The following is a 27,352-nucleotide window of genomic DNA, read 5'->3' on the forward strand; positions in this document are numbered from 1 at the left end:
AAGATGAAGAAGCGCGTTGGGGAAAAATAAAAGGCCTCGGGCTAAAATCAACGCGTTGGCATGACTACGTGAAAAAAATTGGGCGGCCAAGGGAGGACAACTTCGATTCGAAACACGCGCGCTGCGACTTCGCGAATTCGCATCACGCCGCTGATGTCGACTCTCTCTACAGAGCAGCTCATCTTGCAGCCTCGCGACGTCTTGCTTTTCTCTTCTCTTAGCCCCTCTGAGGCATCGTCTCCCTACCCGCGACTCTGCGTTTATCTCTTCATATCTTGGCTAGGGTGAGGTATTTTTTTGTTGACTCCCTCGCGGCTGATTGCAACGCTGGATAAAAGAATATCGATGTGTTCCCTTTTGCGGGCTAGCAATTTGATTATGTCGATATCGAATCGATGGCATCAATAATAAAAGTTTTAATTGTTATAATCAGCTAATAATAAGCTGAATGAAGATCCATCGACTACCGGTATCTAAAAATTAACTATAAAATTACATAGAGTTTCGAATTTTGGTTGCTTATTATTCTTTGAAATTCAACAAATAATTAATAGCTAATTTATTATTCTATCGAAAGATACCTCCAGCTTTTCTTTCAACGTTTTATTTGTAAATTGAGAAGCAGTAAAAGTATTTTTAACGTAGGATAGATGATGCTCAGTTGATAATAGTGTCGAGATGATTTATTAAAGTATCAGTGCCAATAAAAGATACGAATCTTAAATTATGTGGTAAGTTAGGGTAGTTTCATTGCTGTATATATATATATCCTTTGCTCGTTCGTTTCTTATCTCCTTCCTTTCCCTACTCCTTATGCCCCCATAAGAATATCTTTGAGTACCCATCTTTTAGCTACTAGATGAAGATAAATGCCGAAGCTTCTTATTTACTTATTAATCTAAATGGATGGCAATAAATAAAAGACGAATGCACTTTGCAGAGTTTCGAATTGAAAGGCTTTTTCTCCGAATCAACTATTTACTCTGTAAAAAGCTTTGTGCGAATCGATGTTTCGTGGCAAAATATATTATTCAAGTATACGCTTCGTCGATGTCTCTAAATACTACGAGTATTTCATTAGCCTTACGCGGCGAATCCGATCGTAAGCAGTATGCGCAAGCTGATGGGCGGCCAACGAATCGCAGAGCGAAAGGAATCCAAGAGTCCGATCACGCTCGCGCGAAAATCCATTAATCAGTAGGAGAAGAAAGTGGACGCGTGCCCGGCAGTTTTTGCGCGCCACTGATTCGCATTCATAACTCGAACACGTTGCGGGCTTATCCCGCGCGCCCACCTCCTGGCTGCCCGCAGTAGGTATACACAGCGTAGCGCTGAACTTGGCCGTCGCGTGCCGCTCCGTCAGCAAATTGTTTCCCTTCGTGTACATAGGCTTGATTGCCTGGCGCAGGAGAGTAGTCCGTTGTCGTGTCGTCCCTTGTAGGTATAAACCCAACTCTACCTCCTTCTCTCTCTCTCTCTTTATCTTCCTAACTCTGCCTCTCTGTTTTTCTGCTTTCGCCATAGCGTCTCCTCGAGCTCGCTTCCTAATTAATTCTTTACTTTACACCAGATTTTCCTCTCGTCATTCGCCTCTCTTCGCCACGCCAAGCTATGCTCGTACCGGCTGATCATCTCGTCGGTTGCCCGATCACTCCTCGTGTATTGCAGCTTCAATTTAACGTCAATTTGTCATGCCTCTCATTAGGACTGTCATACTTTTTAGATGTAAAACGCTATCGCATTAGATCTCATTACTCGGCATTCCGTTTGACGCTAATCTGAAAGTTAGCGTCTGTACTTGGACGAGTGCTTAGTGCTACGTTTGAAAATTAGCTCCCGCCATTACGCATCTGAACTATCGTTTTCTCAAATGTCATTTTAACTTTTCTATTGCTGCACAAACGTAAATACAAGGAACCATCTCTCTCTCTCTCTCTCTCTCTCGACGACGGGCCGAGAAGAAAAGAGGCGACGCGTGCGATGTTCACGGGTGATCCGTTTCTCGCAGCGAGAAAGGCACGGCGATCAGCAGTAGCTGCGCGTGCGAGGCAGTAGCGTGCAATACACGTCGGTAATAGGCGCATCGGGGAATTAATTCGCGTGGCGGCGGCTGCCACCGCTGCACCCGGATGACCCTGCGCGATAAGGGGCTCACCTGCAAACAGGTTTCCCACCTGTGGCCGCGGGCTTTGCGCGCGCACCTCGCCGGAAATCCGCGCTCGTCGTCTCGCCGAGCGCGTGCACGCCTCGCGATAATTGAGTCGCTCCGTCGCCGCGGTCCAACGACGAGCTTGATATCGCTACGTACTTCCAGCTTGAACCTGCGTGTCGTTGCTTTTTCGACGCGCCAATGGCGAATGCGTGTACCGAGAGCGCGCTCCCTTGAAAAACCCACGGCTTGGCGTGTAGTTTTTAGCGGATTGATCCACTGTTTTTCTTGTCAAACGGGATGCTCGCTTTGTTTCCCGTGGATGTGCGGCGGATCTTTGGCTCGTCCGGCGAAAGGGCTTATTCGACGACGAAACACAGTGAAACAGGATCCGAAATCGCCATTAGAGACGCCCGAGATACGCGCGCCTATCCGTCGCAACTGCCGTTCTCGTGGTTGGAACGAACTTCAGGCCTGGCCGTGGAATTCGATTTGCAAGGTGCACGTAGAAAAACATCCCTCCCAGGCCAGAATTTAATTAACCCCAAGTTTTCGTCAGTCGGCTCGCTCTCGCTCCCCTTTGTGCCGCGTAACAGGCTCCCGCAGGCCTGCGCCACGCCGCTGTTATCTTATCCGCGCGCCTCTCTTTCTCGCTCGAGCCTCTCTCTCTCTCTCTCTCTCTCTCGGCGACGTTATCGTCGTCGCGCAACAAAGGCGCGAGCTCCGACAATTACGACGGGACGCGACCGGCGCTTCTAATCTGCAAGTTTCTTCGTTTTTGTATTGTTTTCATTGAATCGAAGCGCTGCCTCGCAGACTTGCAACGGGAGCCTCGGGCGGCGCGCGGCTCTCCCGTTCGGCAGGAGTAGCTGCGCGCTCTCCTCTCGCGCTCGCAGGCGAATCACGTAGGAGGATGAGAGCGACGTAGAAGCGCCTCGGCGCGGGAACCCCCCGGCGCGCGCGAGATCCTCACTGGCGAACGCGCGAGCGCGGTAATTGGTCCCGGCGCTCCTCGGGCAAAAAATACGCCCGTCGGATCGCAGCCGGATAACCGGCAAAAGCTATCGGTGACACCGTACGCGCCGCCGCCTCCGTCTTTTCCGAAATCCGTCTTAGCCTTTCCGCTCTCCGCTCCCACGGCGACTCGCGGGCGCCTTGCTAATTTTCAATTGATAAGCTCTTTCTGGTATCGATCGTGCTCTTTCGCGGTGCCTGGTTCGCCAAATTTTAACCAAGACTTTCGTCGACAAGTAAGCGCCGATCGGCCGTGCAGAGCTGGAACAGCGTACGGTAAAAAACGATAAAAAAAAGACGCAGCGCGAAACGAGCGTCGGCGAGCCGAGAAAGCTTTAACGGCCGAGTCGCTCGTTCTATGATGCTGCGAGTGGGCAAATAAAAAAGGGATACCGCGCGCGTCGGGACCGCACGCGCGTCTGCTCCCCCCGCACGCGCGCTCGTAGATTAATCTCAGGACGGTCTGTCCGCCGCCAACAAATGCATTCGCTATCTTCGTAAGTATCTCTTGAATTTGATTGTGTCCACTTAATAGAGCGCGACTATGAGCATTCCGATCGCGCATTTATCATTAGGCGTTGCTTCGTTCGGATATTTCGAGCGTGCAAAAACTGCGCATGAAAGGGCTGCGCGAGGTATTATTTCACAATGCTGCGAATTTATCACCGGGCGGTTTCTGCGAGACCACCGTGGACGAGCAAGGTATCGTACTTGTTTTCGAGAAACATTCATTTCGACGAGGAATCAAACCAAAGCAGTCCTTTCATCGTTACAATTATATAATTAAGTTTTACCGACTTACGTAATCGAGGGACGAAACACAGCTTAAAGTCGAAAAGGATAAATGAGTGGGCAGAAAAACAGTTTATAAAAAGTCATTCGTAGACTTGATTTCAGCAAGTAATTGGTGAGATAGGCATAAATCCCGGCAGCTCGGCTCGTCTATATTTCACGAGATACGTACGCAGGCAACAACGACCGCTTGCACTAATAAACCAATTATAGTAGCTGTCCGAGTTGGCTTGTTCTTTGTTAAAAAAAAGCCCGAGAGCGCGCGCGCTCGAACTATTGACCGTTAGCGCGCTCCTGCATAGGTGCGCGTATCATCGCATGAGGAATGGCCCAGGAAGCGGATGCTTAACGACGCTATAGCGCTCGCGGCCGGCGAAAAACGAGGCAATTAGCCGTCGAGAGATAGGCTAAAGAGGCGCGCTCGTTAAACGACCGAGAGGAAAAATTCCCGATCTTCGATTGGCGCTTTTAATTATGCTGTGAACCTCGCAGCCGGGTATCTCGAGTGTTGCGGCTTCTGGTGTCAACTAACTTGCGTAAAAGTAAAGAAAACCTCAATCTTAATTAGTAAAAAGATACCTGTTTCGAAATTCGAAAGCCCAGACTTTTGAAAATCTCAAAGAAGCGTGTAAATAAATTGAAGTGTACCTGTTATTAATTGAAGAGTAATTAAGAAATATATCCATGGCATTAAAATCAATGCGTGAAAAGGAACTCGCGATCCTTCGTTAGTAATTACCGCACAATATGACTCCGGCTAAACAGACCCCCTCGGAATATACTCACAAAGCGAGAAAGCGCACGTGGCACTGAATGAACGCGCGGGGACTTCCGTCCGTGGTCGTCGTATCTCGAAATCTCGAATCCGTGTCGCAGAGAGGTGGCGAAGGAAAAAACAGAGAGGCGTACGTATATAAATCGCGAGGGGGAGCATTATACCGATGTCGAATGGGTGTAGCGTGTATATAGAGCTGGCTCGGAGGGATTGTCGACCCTATAGCAATAGATACGCGAAAGGTGCGTAATAGGCTGAAACCCGATAGCCGACGCGACAATGCAAGTTCGTCTCGTGCCGTAACGCATCATCCGCGCTCCGTACGTCTGCCTCCCCCGTGGAACTTGTTTTGATCCACTTGACACTGCGTCGACGCTTTCGCGGGGGCTCGTTATATTTGAATTTCTATGGATTTACTCGCGCGGCTCTCGAATGCTTCGGTCATTTTGGCGAACGACGATGCCCAAGCGATTGCACTCGCGCGAGATCTTTCAGTCGTATGGCGCAGGCGTAACGAACGGTATACACGCGTGCACCGATGCTGCGTACGAAAACTTTTAATTAGCGAGGCCCAAGTGCGCCTCGTAAGAGCTGTTGTGCGACAACGCAACGGACGGACAGAGAAAGAAACTTGCAAACCTTTACCGGCAGCTGGCTTCGAATCGCTCAATTTTAGCCATAAGTACACTCGAGTCCGTCTTAACAACTCGACTCGGCATAAAGTTTACCGTAGGGAGATAGAGAATAAGATCAAGAGAATCACAGAGGCGGAGGGTTTAAGAGAACGAGCAGAGAGAGAGAAAAAGAAAAGGAGAAACAAAGCTTTAAACATAGGGTGGAGCGCAGCAAGGTACGCGCACGTACACACGTATCGCTTTCCTTAAAGTGCCGGTTCGCTCTTTCACCTCGCGGCGGGACTGCCGCCACCGCGTCCGCCTGAATTATGCGCGCGCGCGATTGTAGGCTCGCGTCGTTCGTTTGTTTGCTCGCCGCGAATGGAAAGGCCGCGCTCCGATTTCCGCGAACGGCGATCGCCTCTCGATGACGGCCGATGCATAAATATTTATAGGCGAAAATCAAAGAGAGCTTCCTCTCTGGCTTTTTCCCCCTTTATTTGGCTCGCGCACTTTACGAGAGGCGTAGGCTTTCCGCCGGCGTAATCTGCCTTGGATTTATGTGTCCGATTAGCTTGCGGAGTCTCGAGCGTCTGCCTTTCCAATTGCTCAATCGCTGTACAACCGAATCGCACGGCTTTTAACTGCGTACCGATTTCTCCGAAGTAGCTCGGTAGCACGCCGCGCAATCGTTTATCTCCTAGGTCTTGTACTTTCTCATCGACTGCAGATAGAGGCCAATAATATGTATCGGACGTTCGACCGATTAATTATATAATGATGACGTTTCCACGAGTGTCGTCGTCTTCGCACTCGACCAACTGCGCGCTGCGCTTTCGTAAAGCTGCTGCAATCTATCCGAACAGATCGATCGATCATTGATACTTCTCCATTGGCTTTGTCGCCGTTTTCCACCGCGCGAATAGAAAATAAATGTTCCACTGTTTGCATTTGACAAATGACCGCGACGATAGTTTGAATACCGAGCGTGCAATTCATTCGTGGCGATTGCGCCTGACAAATAACGCAGCGAGCGCCGTGACCCATAACTATTCTCACAGTTTTCCTTTCGAGCGGACCAAAGGTGAATAAGGCGCAGCGCTGCGCGCGGCTAGAGACGGACGAACACTTGTGCCAGATGCTCCGAATCCTTGGGATTGGAAAGCCGTGTAGCAAGGTGCCGTGGCGGCCAATTCCGAGGGCCGCTGACGCTCGTCGCTAATTCGTAGGCCGAGGCCTCGATGCGCGTCGGCACGCCGCTCGGAACGGAGAGACCGAGAGATTGCGCTGGTTGCATTACTCGCGCTTTTCGCGCGCCCCGTCCACAAAGGGATACCTCGGCCGCCGTCTTTCTTTCTATTTCTCTGGGCGCATTGCTTGTCGTCGGCCTCTCCTCGCTTCCTTCTCTCTCTCGCTCTCTCTCTTTCTCTCTTGACCGAATGCCAATGGCGTTGACAAACTTCGCCGCGAGACACTGTTCGCGAGAGTCGGCTGTTTGTGTGTATTTTCAAGCTGGCCGAAAAATCGCGCGCACTGCATTTCCGTATTCATCGGCGTATCCGAAAGGCAGGGAGACGTCGGAAGCTCGAAAAGGGAAAGGAAAACAACGAAAAAAGAAATCTAATTAGACGATAGACCCAAAGCCAAAGTAGCAAGTCAAACACGGGGTGGCGTGCGGCGTGCGTCTGCTGCTTTCCCCCCGTCGTCTGTCGCGCTTTTCCGCGGTCGCGATTCTAAGCTCCTTAGCAGCTTCTAATTGGCTCCGAAGCTCTCGCCAGCAAACGCAGAGAGAAAGGGAACGAGAACGGTAGAGGCGAGAGCGGAGAGCGGCTTGTATGTCTGTTGTGTTGCGCTGCGACGACGACCTCCTCCGCGTAATTGGCGTAATACGATTAATGGGATCGGCCAATGCAAACTCGGGCCTGCCAACGCCGCCTGTCTATCTTTCGCTTGTCTTTCGATCGCGCGGACGTGATCTCTTTCTCGTTCGATTTGCATATACGTCGCAGCGTTCGGCCGGTGGCGCAACGATTCGCTCCAGCGACTCTCGGTACATGCATTTTGCCGGATAATTTCATTGCAGTCCCTCCACTGGCTTGATCCGATGAGCAGATTAATCCGATATCCGCGTGACGAGATAATTAGTGAATTTGCATCCCTCGTAGGTGTGTATACAACAATATGACGCTTGATTTGAGCTGTTATTTGACGAAAGGCACCCTTTGCGAAAAGAAAAGGCATCGTAGAACGAGAAAGTTGAAAGCCTCGGTGGCGCCTGCACAAGCGAAGATGAAGTCTAGAAGATAGGAGCGAAAGGGTTGATCTGTACGTCTCTCGCCGTGTAACTAGATACCGCTGCCGCGCTGCCTGCGGATCATTTAATTTTTTTTATAATTCCAGCATGCTTTTGACTTTAGAGCTTTATTTTCCTCGTCTACTCGATGAGTATCTGTAATATGAAGAGGCCAGGAAAAAGGAAGGAGAGCCGAGCGAGTCGAGCGAACTAGTTGCGCGATATTACACCAGTTTAATCAGATGTGCGTCTTTCGCGATACAATCAAATTAGAAGAGTCGTTCTCAGCGGTCTTCCTTTTCTTTCTAAAGCGCTGAGAAATAATACGAGCTCTCCTCGCGATTATTGCTACTTACATCAGCTGCGCTATCTGCAGCGAGTGAAAATTAATTTTAATATTTGCAGCGATTTCAAAGTCACAGATGCCAGCGACAATTCGTTTGACATATAGCCGAATTAAATACAAGCTAGAGGCTGAGTTAATTACATCGTCGAGCAAATTCAGTCTCTGCTATCCTCTGGGATGGCTTATCCTTGTGATCTTCCAGTCGTACGCTGCTATCTCTCGTGTACTCATCGCACTCGTAATTTCGTTTAGTCCTTTTGCGCGAGGCGCTCCTGCTAAAATGCGTGTAAGTCGTCGGTGACGTGGCCGAATCATTCGATTTTACGATTTTACACTTGAACCGGTTCGACTGATTTTACGAGTGATCCCACTGGAAACTGGTCGAACGTTACGGTAAGCGAATGGGAAAATCATTAGCCGAGCAAGAAATTCATCGCGCGTCGTTGAACAACCGGAGCGCGAAAGTTCAGACGGACCTGTTTTTCGACGGTTTAGCCTCTTAAGACTTGGCAACTACTCTGTGCGGTGGCACCGAATGCTTGCCCGAGTGCAAGAGCGTTCGTCGTAACTGAATCATCTCCGCGCGCCACCACCCATCTTCATTAACCTCCCGCGAGAAAGAGCCGACTGAAACGAAGCGGGGAAATGCGGGGGGAGCTTGCGGAAAGAGAAGACGAGGGAAAATCACTTGACACTGAGAAAGACGGAGGGTGCAATGCACGCACGTATATACATACGCACGGAAGGAGTTGGGCGCTGGAAGCCTCGGCTAAGTGGAACGCGTAATGAATATGCTAAAGCGAGTCGCGTGCGAAAGCTTTGTGCGCGCGCGGCGGGCAATATTCTCGGGCTAGGAATTATACATGCCGGCGCGCAGTGCGCCGCGCGCCACGATATACCTGTGGCCCCGAGGCTATCGGCAACTCGTGAATGGCCAACGAGCCTCCGCTGCGCCCTGACTTCCACTCCCTTCTCTTTCGCCAACCCCTCCCGCGTCCTCGGAGGCACGTCGAGCGCAAACCGCGAGCCTCGTGCTCGGCCCGCAAAAACGGTTATTAATGGACCGTCGCTTCGATTGCACTTCGCCATTTCTGACCACACTCTCGACCAAGCTCAACTAATCTCGGGACATTCGGATGAGTAATGGAGGATCCCCGATGGAGCTAATGACCGCGAGCAGCCGAATCGCTTCCGCGGTTGCGCGCCTACGTCGCGTCCAAATCCCAAAAAGCCCGAAAGCGCTGTGCACGCGTACGCGCTTGCGATCCGGGCGCGCGATTAACGTCTCGCGAACGGGGGGACCCAAAGCACGCAATAATTAATTCGCTGAATCCGGCCAGCTCAGCCTTGAACAGACCCACGCGAGCGTGAGCGCGGAACTTTTAATAAGCCCACCGAGCCACTGCAGACGTTATGTGTCGCCCCTTATTTGCGCGCAATGGACGCCGCTCAACTAGGCGCACGACATCATTATTTACCGTATCAATTAAGAGAAAGGCGAAAAAGCTTCGTTGCCTTCAAACGACGAATAAAGGAAAAGAGGAATTTGCCCCGACAGCGTTTACCTCGATTTATTTTTCGATACACAATGAATGACTACAATGCTGATATCGAGCTAAACTAGTTCATTTACATTCGTTACCATTGTGTCAAATTACATATCATATAATTTAGCCTTTAAAGTTTATTATTTTCGTATTCATTTCATAGAATTTGTCGATCTGCAAATGCGATTCACATGCTCAATAATAAAGTATGGCAGAATATCGAAATTGAAAGGTCGCACTTTATCTTTCAACATCTGGTTTTTTACGATCACTAAATGCAATAAGAATGTTATCCGATATAAATAAGAGGTTAATTTTCTTAGAAAGTATAGACAACACCGTTTATTTTTATATGTGAATGATACTACTAATTCATCATGAGATATGTTATAGATTCTAACTCACCTATTGGCTACCTTTTCAAACGATTTGTCTTTTATTCAATTCCACGTGTTAATTAGATCTTACAGAGTCGTTAATTTCAGTAGATATCACCTCTGATGTATTTTTTAATATGATAGAATATTCTTTTGAAACAACCTCTTTCGTATAATCAATGGTAAGCATAATTTTTTTAAAATAGTACTCCTTTCCTACCTATAAATATACAAATATTTTAAGCACATATCAAACTGATCTTGAATGATTTGATTTATTGATTTGAATCTATAAAGGGTCATGGCCCCAAACCGCGTATTCGAGCAATATACACAAAGATGGCACTTTATTATTTACCTCTACTTTTTGATAATATTTATCACAAAGATCGCCAATTAGAATACACTTCAAATTTTTCTCAAACGTATCTTTCAAGTCGAGTTCAGCATACTTTCCCTTTTCGTCCATCTTTATTATGTTATTTTTACGAACAACTACTGCTCTAAGTATGAATCTAAAAATTCATATGAATTGATGTAATTATAAATCACGATCCAATATTGTGGCTATAATAATGGGCCTTATAAACTTTTACATTTCATTTTTCATTCTTGCTTGATTGAAAACACTCACAATCTGTTGATCAATTTTGATGAATCATAATTTAAGTAAAACCAAAAGTTTTGAAATTCCTATACTTATAATATTTGCAATAACCTACAAACCGAATCATGAAAAATGAATCTATTTGAAACGTTAGAAAGGCCTTTTTCGCTACGACTAATTTAATGCATGAGCAAACGATGCGAGACTGGAAAGCCACACCTGACGAGAATCCCTTTCTAGAATTTGTATGTGTGGCGAAAACGCGAATTTAAGTGCACTGCTCCTAACATATTTGAGAATGAAATTCTCGTGTTGTGTGCCTTTCCAGCCTACTTTCCCGCATTCAACATATTGACGTTAATTATAATTTTGCATAAAGTACGGGCATTAATTTTATGGAAAATTATGTAAATACTTGTTGATTATCTCTTGAATTTGAGCAAATGAAGTTATTTCATTAAATGTAAAAGTTTCTTGTGAACTTGTTGCTTTCTTCTTGCAATAATTACGATTGGTATGTTCAGTAGTATTACGATGTCTTTTCACGGCTTGTCTTTTTCTACGGGTATCTAAAATATATAGAAATTTTTAAATAACCTATTTTCGATGTCAAGCGAAAGGCATTTAAAATCAGTGGTACCTGTTGCTTGTTCTATAATAGCATTGTTCTTATTAAATTCTGTAATATTTGCGAATGAACTATTTGGTGCTGGACTAGAATGTTTAACTTTGGTATTAATTTTTACATCCTTCGACATCTGCAAGTCATTCACTTCAACATATACAGCGTTATTTAGTTAATTTCTTTAATAACTTATATCATGTAGTAAGTCTATTGAACTTACTCAAAAATATCTTATGTTGACTAAATAAGTGATTTCGTAAATTATACTTTGATTTTAAATGTTTTTTGCAGTGTTTACACTGATATACTTCATTAGAGTAAAGAAAATGATTGATAATCAAGTTATCAAATATTTTCACCATATTGGAATATTTTTTGTTCATTTCATTTTTATGACTACGATTCTTTGTCACTTTGTTTTCCGATAGCCGAGTCGTTGTATTGAACGAGCATTTCGCTGTTAATTGTCTGGTTGATTTGGTATTTGAATCAATTACTGAAAAATTATTGTAAATATATAAAAATAAACGTTGAATACCCTGATAAGAATGGTTTCGAATCATCTTACGTTTAAAGTTCATTTTATGATGAACTATCTTATGCTCCGCCGTTTTATAGTACGTATTGAATGATTTAAAACAACTATCACAAAAAGTAGATTTGTTCCAATTCATGTCTTGAAATAATATATCTATAAATTCATTATCTGATTTGTTATTATAAATCGCTCGTAATTGTTTCAGAATTTCTTTTCTGTCTAGATCACTTTTTGAACCATTCAATTTTTTCTTAAGTTGCTTTGCTGCTTTCGATCTGCCTTGAAAATGTTTATCGATGATCGCTGGCATTAATAGATACGACATTTTAAATGCGGAGTTACTTAACTGTACAAAATAAAAGACACTTGAATCAATTATTATACAATCATATTTTTAAAATATTCGAAGAAGGATCGACTAACCACTTTCGCGCTCGTGCTGAGTGGACTATAGCCTCTTAATTTATATTAAATTACTGCACTATATCCTTGTGCTCACTTGTATTTACTCATTATCAATAAATTGTTAAAATTGTGAAGGTATGGTGTCTTTTCAGCAATTATAATTTATAATAATCACTTCGTTTGATCAAATCATCTAATACAATATTTAAACGGATTTCACAATACTATATTCATCTCTGATGTAACCACGCGTACATTAGCTCAAATTGGCGATATGCCCAAGTCAAAGACTAATGATGTCTTACTCACTGGATATCTTTACTTCGTCCAGTCCTCAACAATTGAATTATCTTATCGTTTCTTTTCATTATCATTTATTAAATTATACTGTGCGAATTATTTGGCTTGTTACACTTGAAACTAAATTTATTGATTGAAAAATTAAAGAGAGCTTGCTTATACTTTTGTATAATAACTCGCTATACGATATGATGAATCTTATATGAATATTAAGTTCTAATGCCGGATGTGCCAAGAAAGACATTTTTTCACTATTTGAGAAATAATTAAGATTGTGTCTAGACTTTTCGTGATAAGTCTGATAGCCTTGACCATTTCAGACAATTTTACTTTAACAATCTTTAATAATCTAGAGCGATTACCGATATTGCCATTCGTTATAATGATTTCATTATTTTGGTCATAAGAGAAATTCTCAGTTTTGGCGTTTCGGAAAAATAAACTAGTCTTAAAAGATATTTAATAATTTGCATGAAGTATTTATACAACATACAATTTTGTAGTAACGATATTAATGGATTGCAGAAAATGGAATAAATTCATTCAAAATTGAATAAATTTTTTCACAAAATACATGCTTATGTATGTTTAAAAACATTCAGTATAAACAATAGATTTTAATGTGCTCGATGATAAATTGATAATAGTTTTTGATAGTGTTTTACTGGTATGTTTTTTTATCATAATTCACATAGATACTAAAATGAAATAAGTTAAAGACGTAAACACTACAATTTTTTTAAATTTAGTTTATTTCATAAGCTAATGTCTTTTTTATCTTTGAAATATGTTTATTAATCTAATAAATCCACGTACGGTACGAATATAAAAAAGGGTTGAGTTGCAAGCCTGTGCATTAAGAAGGTCAGTCATAAATTTAAGTTTTCTTTATTACAGTGCCAAGATCATTCTAATAGTCACCATCATAAAACTTTATTCTTCTAGAAAATTCTTGGAGTGAACTTGAATTTTCATCTTTACAAATTTCAATTTCACATCCCACAAAGTTATGTTGCTATATCTAATTTCTTGAGAAAAATTGATGGTATGTGCTATTCTGAACATCTGAGTAAATAAAAAGATTTATTTAAAGGCTCCATTGATTTCTTATGATTTCTATGAAAAACATCCACACGAGGCTCAAATCATTTTCACTAGCATTATTACCGAAATGTACTATTTCTACAGTTTTTTATAACTTTTTTTACATGCGCCAAAAATTTTCGAGTTTAGTATAAAAGTGCTCTTCTAATTTTCACTTTTTTTCAAATAAATAATTGCATCAATCACAATCGTATCTTTTGTCTTTGGCATTTCAACAATTTTGTATCTATTTTGCATTTAATACTTTCAATAATTTTTAATTCTTCTTTTTTACATTATTTCTCAAATCAATATTTTCTTATATATCTTTTATAAGATACAATTGATACAAAATTCCTTCAAGTCTGTACGGGACTCGTTCATTGAAATATGATTTTATGTGTTTCTATAGTGTTAAAAAAATCCTGCGATTTATCTGGTGATGAACAAAGCAACGATAAAAATTTTCATATAAATTTTCAAACGGTATACGACAGGTATTAAAATATGACTGATCGAAGTGATTTTCGTCAAGCAGTATCACTGGAAATTTTTCTTCTGATTTATTTCTAAAATAGTAAAACTGAATTTCTTAAAAATGTTTTCTCGGTCCGCTTGATTGTTTGTCTGATTAGATTATTTTTTAATTGTATCAAGTACAAAAATCCGGGTTTGCCGTTTTCTATTAAAAAACTAATTTCTACTGTAAATCTCATAATATCTTAAAATATTTGAGAAATGGTTGACATTTTCAAGTTATGAGTCACAATTAGGTTGGCTTACTTCAAGTCCTCTAAATATCACACATCGGGCACTCGTGCACATCTTCACGAGCGCTATAATATACAAGCGTAATTCAACGTGCATAAGTATCTGATGCTGTACTATTTAATTATTGCTATACTAAACAAACTACGAATGCTTATCTTATCGTAGTAACTGAAATGTATAATGTGCATTGTTTGAGGATGAAAGGAATGTTGACTATGTGCACTAATTGATCATCTTATTAACAATTAAACAGGTAATTTTACAAATTGACTCTGATATATATACTGCAAGATTGAGGTTGATAAAATGCTATGAAAGATGGTAATAAAATAACGCCCAATTAGAGCACAAGAAATAGTTTATCATACCAATGCTTCGAACTGGTCAATCAGTCCTTCTTCAAAGCAACGCATCAATTGTGGAGAACACAAAGTGATGATTTCCAATTTTGAACTCTGTGTTTTCCAAAGATCTTGGCTATTCACTCTGTGTTCTCCATAGTGAATGCATTAATCTGAAAAGAAACTGATCGACCAGTCCGAAGCGCTAGAATAATAAAACATTTATTGTGTTCCAATTGGGCGTTACTCCGTTTTACCATTTTTGTAATACGTATTGGAGCGTCCAGGGAGAGAACCGTATAAAACCGTAAAATCCTATAAATGTGTACCACTTCAACCCTAAAGTGGCATCGTTAACAGGAGTCTGCGATTGTCGAACTGAAAGCTTCGTGTCGCGTACGTAAAGATTTGCTCGTTTCGACCATTTTTTAAGAAGCATCGAGCATCCAGAGCTGCCAGCGAGATGGAATAAAAAACTGGCCTGAGCCTAGTTTACGCATTGGCTTTTGTACGTTGGCGAGGCGGGTGAAGATATCATCGAAACTGCGTCGTGCGTTATTCAATGCATTCTCGATGAGTTTGCGAGTTATCGAGCTCACGTCCCGACGGTCAGTGTTACGAGGCTCGTCTTTGTCATCGCACATAACATAAAAAGTTACGAGCGCCTCGTGCCGTATCGTACGAGTGTTTGCGTGCAAAGTACAGACATGGCGAAACGTCGTAAAATAGGATGGAGTTGCCGGTATCGAGCTGCGCGATGATAGAAAAACGTGAATTTTCAGATGACTAATTTGCGATGGTCTTTTTCTTTGATCCTTTCGTCTAATTGACACGCAAGCCCGAGCGGATTGAAAAAAGGCACCGAAGATACGAAGCCCGGATCGCGGAAGCTGCGGAACGCAAATCAAGCTGGAACAGCGTCGACGCGTTCAAAGAATGAAATGGTCGGCGCACATCGCACAACGGAGACTGGAAGGAAGGTGCGCGCGCTAAGGCGAGACTACAAGCTGTACTCACGTATGCAGGCCTTGCGGTGAGTGATGGGTCGGGCGGGATCCCTGTAGTAGCCCTCCATGCAGTAGTGGCAGTGCCTGCCGGCCGTGAAGTGCCTGCACTGCAGGCAGACGCCCCCGCTCACGCGTCCCGACAGCTTGTACAGCTCCATGTTGAACATGCACTTGCGCGTGTGCTGGTTGCAGTTGCACGCTGAAACACGATAGCAAACAGGTCATTTTAGTCGGTGACGCGCAGCTTGCCCGCGCCCTTTGACGCAGCCGTGCCCAGTCGGGCCGGGCGCCGAAAAGACGCGCTCGCGACTGCCGATCGCAAAGTCCCTTTGCCAGTCGCGCTTTCCTTAATAATTCCGCTCCTCCGCTCGCGAATCGCGCTGTAAATAGGTAACGGGGCTCAATCGAGTTGACGACGACGACGACGACGAGTCGTTGCCTCTAGGCTTTTAATGAAAGCGCCAAATAAACAAGCCTGCGCCGGCGCAGCCTGGTCCAATTAAAATGACAAGAAGCGCCAGAAGGATTCCTTTTGCAGGCATAACGCGCCGAGGTATACAGCCAATTCTTGAGCTCATTATGGGCCCTGCGCGACAAGTTTATACGTCGCGCTTATAACCCGGCGGCGCGCCGGCGTGTCGTGTACCCTCCAAATGAAACCAGCGAGACAAGGAGCTCGCGCGCGTCATTTTGCCTTTTGTCGAAGGCTAGCTACGTCCCGTCTCTGCAAACGGAATAAGAAGACGAGAGCGAGTCTCGCGGGCGAGTGACAGCTCAACCCCCGGAGTCGACGGGGAGGAAAGACGAGGCCACTCGAGGGCCAAGGGGAGATCGTGCTGTAACTCGCGGGCGAATAATTGAAAGAAAATGCAGGAAAAAAGGGCATTCAGCGATTCCCTTTGTCTCGACGCAACTTGACGCTCGCCCGCACCGAGTGGTTGCTCTCTTCTCCGCGCGCTCTCTCGCGCTCTCTCGCGCGCTCTCTCTCTCTCTCTCCCTCTCTTACATTCGCATTGCGCAAGCCCGACCGATCAAAAAGACACGTCGCGCAACCAAGCAAAACTGCTCTACCCAGGCTCTACTCTTGACTTCATTTCTCTCTCTCTCTGCCTTTGTCCCGCACAGCAACGCGACGACCGATTGTCCCATTCGCTGAATAAAAGACAGCTCGACTGTTAAACCTGGCCGTCAACAGAACTAATGTAGAGTGCGCATATTTTTTTGAAGATTTTCAAAAACATTATTACACGGATGCAAGTACATGCAGTTTTCCGTAGAAAAGCGCTGTTGCCGCGAAATCATATACTATACTCGAGCGTAAAGTTCTCCAACCGGGACATCTTACGAGCTCGTAAAAAAACCTTTGTCTTGACTCTCAGGATTCACGTATTGCACGCATAACTCCGACAATAGCAGAGTGTAAGGTGAGACCGATCAAAGGCCGCCTTTTAAAAGTGTTAAACACTTAGAGAAGATCGGCACTTATCTGGGCGGAACCGGGACTCTCGTCACCTCTCGCAGCAGCCCGCAAAGAAAACAGACGAGGAGATAAGCCGCCGATCTCGCGCTTCGAGGGATGCTCCATAAACCACTGAAGTCTCGTCTTGTTTTCCTTTTTTTACGCGCCTCCTTCGAGTCGATTACCGTAATCGCTCGCTCTCGGTTACAACACTCGGCCAGTCGTCTTGGGCAGTTTTACTGCCCCGTGCTCGACGAACCTGTGCACAGGCTGCTCTCGTTTAAACGACACTCTAAACTTACTTTTCCCGTCACACTTTGCAAGGAAAGTGAAAAGACTCGTATTTTCTCAAGAGTCTCGGGGCTGCGCTTTCAATTTGTCACGGCTTCACCGAAACTCGCGTCCACGGTCATTCGAGTCTGCGATTACGGTGGATGGAAATTCACGATCGCTCGATAACAGCGTTCGATCGCGATAGCCAAGCGGTACGGTCCCTTCGAACATACATAAATTAACCCAACATTTCCATTTTTTCACACAAATTCGATTTACCCTTCAGCACAGCAATCGTTGGCGCGGATACAGGGGGGCTGTGCGTGAATGCACTGGCGAAGCTCAGCATCAATTTAACAATTAAAAACCCGATAAATCGTAAGCGCGCGCCAGCCTCTCAACGCCAAATCAAATAAACAGGCGACGCCGAACCGGTAGTTTCGCATACACCAGCGATCCTCGCGAGACCCCACGATCAATCTCTAATTACGGTGACGCTCGAAAATCGCTGCCGGCACACGAGTAATTTTTGACTTCGCGCGCAGCGACCGATAATTAATGGAGCGGGCGCAGCATCGCCGGAGCAGATTTTTCGTTATTAATCAACTAGCTCCCTCGCGAATTTCTGCGAGCTCGTCTTCAAAACGTCGAAACTGCACCTTGAGAGAGAGCATCTTGGCTGATGATTTGATTAATCGCCGTCTGCAGGAGTCTTCGCGAGATGTTAAGCCACGTCAACGCGTGAGGAGTCTTTTAATTTTTTTTTCTTCTTCGTTGGCAAGAAAGTTCACGACTAATTAATAACGACACGTAACGCTCGTTCACGAACGCCCGGCGAACATTCGCGTAGTTCTGATTTTAGTAGGATTAGCCAAGGCAAACGTCGATCACATTGAAACGTCAAGAGCACAATCGCAATTAGATCAAAGTATACATAGTTAGATAGGTAGAATTTGACAAATCATCATCCCCTTTGGAATGGCCACGGACGGCAGTCAAAGCGGCAGCGCTTCGAAATGCGTTTCGTGCCATTGAATTGCGCCGCGGTCGTCGCATAAAGCAAAACCATATAAGACTTGACAGTCGATCGGCCATCGGATTCCATTTGAAAGCGACGGAATTATTCAGCGTATATAGGTACAGAAAGCTGTAGCCCATAAGAGAAGAGTTGTAGACAGTTGCTGCTATTATCCCGTTCCATTACGGAGAGTACAGGCCTTGGTCCTCGTCAGATTTATCTATCAGTCGGTCCATCTATTTTCCGAGGTAATTGGCCCATTGGCGTCAAAGGGACGCAAACGCTCTCTGCGAGAGAGGTTAGGAGGTCAGAGAGGGTGGAGCTCGTCGAAAAGAGCCAGTGGATCGAACGGCGAGAGACAGAGGACTTTGACTATGCATCCGCGCAACTAAACGAATTGCACGCATCTTGCATATAGTGGCACCGTTGTAGTCGCGTCGACAAGAGAGAGAGAGAGAGAGAGAGAGAGAGAGAAAATAGGCAAACGCTATGGACGAGCTTTTAGGCAGTACGTCGAGTAACTCGATCAAGCGTCTGCAGCCTCTTGTCCCCACGGCAGAACTTAGCTCTGTACAAGACTTTAATTGATTGAATTATGCGTGTGCACAGATTGAATAAGCTATAGTAGGGTATTATATGAAAAGTAAAGTAACGTCGATAAAAAGAAAAATTTCATAATTTTTTTTCGCTTCATCTCCTAATTTCGTTACTAATTTCATCAATATTCAAGTGATCGCGATAGAAACGTTGTACTATAAAATATTTGAGCTAAAAGTACCTAATAACTATAGTTACCTATAGTTTAACTGTAAAGTCCAAAATCACACGTAAGGGTCCTAGTAAGTCCCGTTAGTCGTAATACTTACTTTTTGAAAACATTTGATTTACCACGCTTTTCTGAAGTGAACAAAAATCATTTTTGAAAATCTCATTTTCTTTCTTCAGATCAATACTTCAGATTAAATAAGGAATTTTTCATAGTAGTCAATTTTATCATTTTTGTAGGAATTTATACGAATTTCTTTCTAAATTCTTTTCGGATAAATCTTAAAAAGTTCCTATAAAAAATAGTAACGTTGGTTATTTCGAAAAATCCTTCGGTAAATCTAGAATACTAATCTAAGGGAAGAAAATGAGCTTTGAACAATGATTTTCGTTTGCTCTAACATTTATAAAAGCGCGGTAAACCACTTTTTTTTTTCTAAAAATAAGGTATTATGGTTAAGGTGACTTTCTAGTGCATCTAATTGAGTTTTTAGGACTTGTAAAAAAATGAAAACTTTTACCAAGAACTTCAAGTTGATAAATGTTCATGATTCAATAAAGTAAACTTAAATTTCTACTGTTTAACGCCAGCTGGCCTCTTAAAATAGTGTACAAAAATGAATTTGGTTGCTTAACTTTGAAATAAAAGCACATCTATTTAGAGTTCTCAGCCACTAAGCCTTTGTTGTCGTCGCATACAATGAGATTGTCTTGTCGTGATACTTTTTTTCTGTCGTCATTGAGACTAGAAAATTCTTATTTCAATAAACTAAGGTCTTACATGTATTTTCGATCTGATGCGCAATTTTGAAAGCTATTTGGAAGTTGATATGTACTTTCTGAAATATACCTCATTTCGGTAGTTGATTGTTTCAATAAATCATGACGAGATTTCGAATGTCTTTCATCGTAAAAAGATTATTGGAAAATAAAACTATCGATAGAAACAGCAAATTTAATTTTTGCCAACTGAATTTTGCCCTTCTCTTTTGACATTCAAGAAATAGAAGGCGATGATACCGGGACTTATGACACCTACGATAGAATTCGCGCGCTCATTTTTTTTTCATTCATTTTAATGCATGAATAAAATCGAAATATCGAAATTCAATGAATAGATCGAAACTGTTATTAGCGAATATGCATCAAATAATTCTACGATTTGAAATGAGATATAGCCGACAATATTATTTATTAGTAAATAAATATGCAATTATGTTGACAGTTGATACACGTGATTTTAAAATGCTCTGAATGAAGTTTTAAGTTTTTGTCATTCAATGTTTTGTTTTGAAAAATTATTAAACATTTTCAGAACACAGTAAAAAATGTAATACAAGTTCTAAAAACATTATAGTTTTACATAATCATATTACGTATCCTTCACGATGTTAATAAGAAACTTTGGTAAGCTTCACGATTGTAATCAGAGTGCGTTGAAAAAAAAGTATTTTATTTTATGCAACTGAATAAGCCGAAATAACTGTACAATATTTTATCGAGATAATCTATCGAATTATATTTTTTATTGACTATTTGACTTATTTGAAGCTAAATTCTTGCTTATAGCAAAGTTCAATTAATAGGTCTATCTAGTTATCACAGTTGGCTTTTACTTCAAGGTTAACCAATCAAAGGCATGTGTACATTTTTCTTTCTGTTATTTTACATAAAATTAACATGAAATAATATTTTCAATTGTTAATGATTAAATCAATCATATTACATTCATGGCAACTATACCGAAACACTTTTTGAATTTTTAATCGTCTACACGCATATCTTTTACGAGTGTAGACAACGCATACACACTATTCCATAGCGGCTGATCATGGAACTATCTTTCAGCCCATTATAGCACTAATAAGAACGCTTCACTTTTATCCGGTTCTTCTTTAGAAGGGGAAAATAAAATAATTTTTTCGTTTTATGTAATCAATTTTTTTTAATGGTCGTGTGGTTAAAGGTTTTTCCGACTTAATTAGAATTTATATCATTTTTGTATCATATTTACAAATTTTAAAGCGATGATATAAGCGCTGGTCAAGTCCTTATCAGTGTTTGCAATAAATAGTGCCGGTCCTATTATGTAAACTGAGGTTTTTCGCGATCTGAACATTGTAACTAAAATCGTTTTAATCATGGAGGGAATTTTGAAAGTAGTCATACGCTATACTGACAGAAATGAGGAATTCTAGATTAAAATTCACAGTAATTTGTCTAAACGATTTCAACGAAATAAATGTAAATTACGAGGCTGGGTCAATAAATCCTTGGAAAATCCAAGAGATGGCGCGCAAAGTATCACAACTTATATGCTGCTACAGAAAGCGTCATTTTAAACTTGAGTGATGTCAAAGTTTCAGCCAAATTCATCAAGTGGTTTCGTTTTTATCATCGATCAAAGTGAACTTATCGTTTCCTTATCATTCAACAATGGAAAAAAGTGAGTTCCGAGCTGTGACGAAATACTTCTACTTAAAAGGCCTTATAGCGAAAGAAATCAAAGTTAAGTTAGATAAAGTTCATGGCGTATCCGTCCCTCTATTTGCAACTGTTTACAATTGGGTTTAAAGTGAGGCTTTTCGTGATCTGGACGTTGTAACCAAAAATGGCTTTAAACGTTGTCATATATCAACAAAAGATGAACATCGTTCAAGACGTCCTGTAGAAGTGAGTATCCCCAAATGATCGACAAAATCCACTACATGGCGTTGAGTGATCGGAGAATGAAATTACGTGAAATAATTGAAATAACGGGGTTGGGTTGGATATCAAAAGGTACTGTCATTTCGATTTTGCATAATAAATTAGACACGAGGATAATTTCGGCAAGGCGCTTCTTAAAGAACTTGTGGCACACATCCACTGTAATTCGGACGACTTTCTGCGACAAGTCATAACTGTAGATGAAACATAGATACATCACTACACTCTCGAGACGAAGGAACAGCCAAAACAGTGGGTTGTTAAGGTGAAAAGGTTCCAACGAAAGTAAAGACGATTAACTCAGCCAATAAGGTTATGGTCATTGTTTTTTGGGATACACGTGAAATTATTTTCATTAACTGTTTAAGACAAATAATCACCGGAGAGTATTATGCGCTGTTATTGGACCGGTTAATTGAGAAGGCAAAGGAAAATCGTCTTCATTTGAACAAGAAAAAAATTTGGTTCATCAATACAATGCATGAGTGCACATTTACGCAGTTTCAATGGCTAAAATTCAGGAATTAAAGTTCAAATTATTAGTGGACTATCCACTGTATTCACCAGATTTGACACTCGGGGTTTTTGTATCTCCGAACGTAAAAAAGTGGCTCGCTAGACATCGATTCATATCAAATGAGAAATCATGACACAAATAAATGTCTATTTTAAGGAACTCCTAAAATCATATTTTTATAATGGCTTAGAAAAACTCAAAGGACGTCTGCAAAAGTGTATTAAGTTAAAGGAAATTATGTTGAAAATAAAAACAAATCTACCTATAAAAATAGTTATTCAATCTTTTAGGGACTTATTGATCCACCCTCGTATCGTAACTTCTGGTATTAACATATCTTAAGCAACAAAGACTGAAACAATGAAATCGTATGTAAAACCATCAATAAAATTTTTTTGAAACTTTTGAGCTTTCACAAGGTAAAACAAAGCAGCCTCGCGATCAACATCGGGTAAATGTGACGATGAAATGTTAACTCCTTAGATGGTGAACGGCGCACTCGCCGACCGATCGAATTAAAAAACGATCGGAGAAAAAAGTCGAGATTACGTCGAGCATCGAGGGACTGTTAAGCAGCTAGTGGTCGAATCTAATCAGAACTACGTCGCCGGTGCGCGACACAGGGCCGTAATCTCGGCAGACACGCGCTCAATTATCTTTGGTATCTCGGCAAGGAAATTGCGTCAGCTCCACCTACGTACGCGAAACAATGCGTTCGCGAACGCGAGTTTACGCGCTCACCGGATGAAGCAGCGCTTATCGCGACAGGATTTATTGAGCGTTTTGTTGCCGCCGCCGCCGCCGCCGCCGCCGCCACCACGCGATGCATCCGCACTTTCGCGCATCCCCGATATACTTGTTTTTTCGGTAGGTGATCGAGCGCCGGGGCTACGAGTGTTCAAGAGGGGCGCATACTTTTGGACGTTGAATATCCGCTGCTAATGGATGAGTGATCAGATTGTTTTCTATTCCGTGTATCGCGTGGTTGAAATGTATATATTCGAGAATAAGGATACTTGTCCGAAGCGGCGGAGCACGAAAATAAAGAAACGACACGTAGCTTAGAGCTCGACAAATAAAGTTGGGTACAAGAGGCAAGCCATCGGTGCAGATGTCCGCACTGATTTCTCGTCGGATGGAGGCGACGACGATGTGTCTTCGGACTCGGATCGGCTGTTATTTTCTCTGCCGCTGCCTCTCATTGTCTCGTCACTCTCTTTTCCCGAGGCTGGCGAAAATTGCGCACTCGTTTGCGCCGTTTCCGGCGCTGCCGCGTCGAGGCTCTTACCCCCGTGCTAAAGCGCAATTTGCCCGGTACACGGTAAATGAGACGTGCAGCCTCTGCTCCGTTGATTTTTATTATACTTATCGCCCGACCCGCCGTTCTATCTACTCCTTTCACTTTTCTTTCCTTTTACTTGTTTCCTGTCCTTCATTTCGCAATGGTTATGCCTTTCTTTCAGATCGCTTTGACTAATCTGAATTTTCTATTTATTCAGATTTTTGCTCACCGTGTAGTTGCTGGTATTACTATACGACTGAATTACATTAGATATTGACTCGAAGCTTTTCATCTGTTTATTGGATGCTTCTCAACAGATCACCTTAAACTTCTAAATACATTTGAGCCTCGAAACCTTGAACCTCGAACCAAGAAACAAATGCAAAAAGTAACGCAAACAGGTCCAGGAATGCATGCGATTTTTGAAAAATCCAGAAAACCTGGCGTTAAGCAAAACTGCTCGACAGATTCCATTTGGGGCAACGTAAACTATACGGACCCATCGGGTTGGAGGATCAGCTCGTCGAAATGTCCAACACGAAATAGTTGAGTAAATCCCTGTGTCGGACGCGATAGGCAAAGTGAAAAAGAGGCCACAAAAGCTGCGCGCCCAAGTAGAAAATAGACCAGAGCGAGACGCAGGTCGATCCGATCGAAAATGCTTATCGAGTAAACGACGTTAGCTCGGTGTTTGGGCGCGAGCGCGAGTCGAGGGAGGGAGTCGGATTTCAAAGGAACTGCGCCGCCGCCCCGGACAGGTACTTAATTGACGGCCCCGGCGGCGAGCGCGGCTACTCCGCGTGTAACGCCAGTGACACGCCACACTGTTTCCTCGATAGCATCAGCGCCTCTGCCTTCCTCTTCTTTCTCACCTCCCGTTCTCTCCTCTCTGCCGCCCGGCTGATTTAAACGCCGTCTATTTAGCCCGAATCCGAGATGAAGCTGATCCCGTCGGCTGGCCTCTTCTTTTTCGCAGGCTCATTGTTTCTTGCCGACGCGAGCGCGCGAATATTTCGGCCTCGCGCATTCCCACGTCTGCTCATCGGTTCTGAATAACCAAATGAACGAAAAGTCGAGCAGCTTGGGATACTCCCACTCGCAAGCATACATAATCCTGACATACGTACGTAAAGCGCGACGTCGGCCGATTAAGCGTCACGCCGATCGCGCTAAACGTTCCGGTGCGATCAACGAAATCAGTGTCCAATTAGCGTTCTCGCGTGGCCGTCAATTTATCAGTTAACGCCACGCGTATCTCTCTGGAGGTAGAACGCGCGCGGATTAAAGGCGCTCGAGGCGCTAATTCGTTTGCTCTCGAGCAGCGCACTCGAGTGCGCGAGCTGTCTCTTATTTGCGTGCCTGGTAAACGCGCGAATTAATTAAACTGCCATTTCGAACGAAGAGTCCATCAGAAAAGAAGGCGAATCCAGGAAAAATCGAGCTACGTCTACCCAACCGATTTTCATTCTGAATGTTTCATTTCAAGGCGGGAGCATGCTTTCCAAGCCTCTCACCAGTCCACGAAAATTCTTTGCTAATTACTCTAAATCTCGACCAAATTAAGCTCGCTGATGGACGCCTTTCGCCCTGCGCGCTTTGCTCAAAAGGTATCAAAGGGCTCTGGCCTTGAAATAAATTAGCGTCGCCTGATATACTTTTGGTCCTTTATCATCTTCCTTGCTTCTTTTTCGTACTGCCAAGAGCTACTTTATGAAGTGATATTTCATTTTGACAGCTACCTTTCGTTCATAAAGAATTAATGGAGATTTCAACTTTTGCGTGTATCCAAATTTTCACTTTATACCATTATAATTATAATGTTACATTGAAAATATTAAAGCAGTTTTAAAACTTTTAATTATATTACGGTTATTATATTAATAGAGTATGCAGTTATACAGTTCCATATTTGTACCGACAGCTGGCTTTCAATAATGTTTAATGCTCTTAACGGCTTTTACTTATTATTCATGATATATAAAGTTAAATGTTATATAGTAAAGTTACAGAGTACAAAGTAAAAAAATAATTCTTTAGGTATAGAGAACAATTTCAGAAAATCTGTTAAAAATCAAAACGTTAATAAAATCCTTTCCAAAGTACTTGAACATGTACCTATCTACTTGAATGAAACGACGCATATAAATTTGAAAAAAACATTACTGACGGATCGGTATTATATATTTCAAAAAAACAGAATATTTTCAAAAGATTATAAAACTAAAAATAAGAATACGTGAAATTAATGTTAGATACTCAATTACTTAAATATACAATAATTACAAAAATAATTAATAAAAATGATGATTGTCACAAAATGTAAGACAGAATATGTAGGCGATAAACATTTTGTATCTGGTAATAAAAAATCATTGGATCTTAAAGCTGTCATCGATCAATAGTGTACTGTAATGAATTATGCGTTTGGAAGATCCATTAAAATAATTCTGAATGTGCCGTATTAATGGCTGAACACAAAAAAACGTGAAAAATACCGATTGCCCGGGGGTACAATGCCGAGCATAATTCAATTGATCAAGCGTGCCGCGATACCCTTATTAACCGGCGCATTAGCAACGCCGATCTCAGCGTCGCACAAACTGCCATTTAACCGAGAAAGCATAAACAGCTCTGGCGATTAAAGTCCTTAGAAAAGGCCGCGACGATGCACGACAAGTACAATAGGTTCTATATGTGGGTGCAATGCGTCAACTGCAAGATTGACGCGGAAGCGTCGCGGCAATTTAATCAGTTAGCCGCGGCTCGTCCAATCTATCAAATTTCGCGCCCGCGACCAGGCCTCACAGACTCTGTACGCGGACAAAAATATACTTGCCGGCATGCCGCACACGGGCGGCGAGTCGACGTCGCCGCGCCGAAAGCGTGAAATCTCGTTAGCGGCTTAAGGGATCGTCGGAATTAAAATCCCGACGAACGCGCGAGCGACGTCTACTGCAAAATAAAAAGGAAAACAAAGGAAAAATAAATAAATAAAGACGAAGGTAGGCCGTTGGCGAGCTGAGCAGTGGGTGCTTTTCGTCGTCTCTTCCTTTGTTTGCCGGCCGGTTCGCGTTCCCGCGATCAATGCGACGACAACTTTACGCGACGGCTTCGGGAGCTTTTCGTCTCGTGTCTTTTTTTTCTTCGTAACGAGACCTTGGTAAATTCACGATTCACGAATACTTTTGCAAAGTGAAAAGAAAATCGATGCGGGGAACCCCGAGAAAACTAAATAAAGAAATAGAGCCGTGGCCGCGTGGAATTATTATACGACAAGCACGCAGCAACGAAAATGCCAAATGGAACCAATGAATATTGAGTTCAAGATTTTTCAAGGAAAATCTAACGAAAAAAGACGATAAAAAATAACAAGCTCATTTGTATCACTCGCGCGATAAATTCCAAGTGCTAGTGCTCTTTTGAAGAAGTCAGGAGCCTCAATTCCAGAAATAAGGTATTCTTATACGGTAGCCCAAATGGTACTTGAGTTAAATGGCTCGGAATGTGAAATTGGCTTTACCTTTTTTCCGAAGAAAAGCCAGCAGCCCGAACTCGGTGACCCACGCTTAATTTCCTTCAAGAAAAGAGACAAATGTTCGGAGATATAGAAGCTGCAAGGGAGATAATTAGGGAGATTGGAAATTGGTACAGCGTATAACGAGGACCGACAGGATGAGAATTATAAAGCATCACCTTTGGACCTAAACCGACGGTGTTTGTCTATTTTATTCAGATTTCACTATTG

General features: G+C 42.8%; 1 protein-coding gene across 1 annotated transcript in view; it reads right to left on the reverse strand.

Moving 5' to 3' along the window:
- The window catches only part of LOC131666671 (netrin-1-like), a 116,780-nt gene that overhangs the window by 39,509 nt on the left and 49,919 nt on the right, over positions 1–27,352 (reverse strand). Inside the window, exon 2 of the mRNA XM_058939504.1 lies at positions 15,595–15,783. Coding sequence (XP_058795487.1) covers positions 15,595–15,783 — 189 coding nt within the window. The remainder of the gene's footprint in view (positions 1–15,594; positions 15,784–27,352) is intronic.

This window comes from Phymastichus coffea, unplaced genomic scaffold (assembly GCF_024137745.1).
Source record: "Phymastichus coffea isolate CEN01 unplaced genomic scaffold, Cenicafe_Pcof_1.1 PCOF00060, whole genome shotgun sequence".
In the NCBI taxonomy this organism is placed as follows: domain Eukaryota; kingdom Metazoa; phylum Arthropoda; class Insecta; order Hymenoptera; family Eulophidae; genus Phymastichus; species Phymastichus coffea.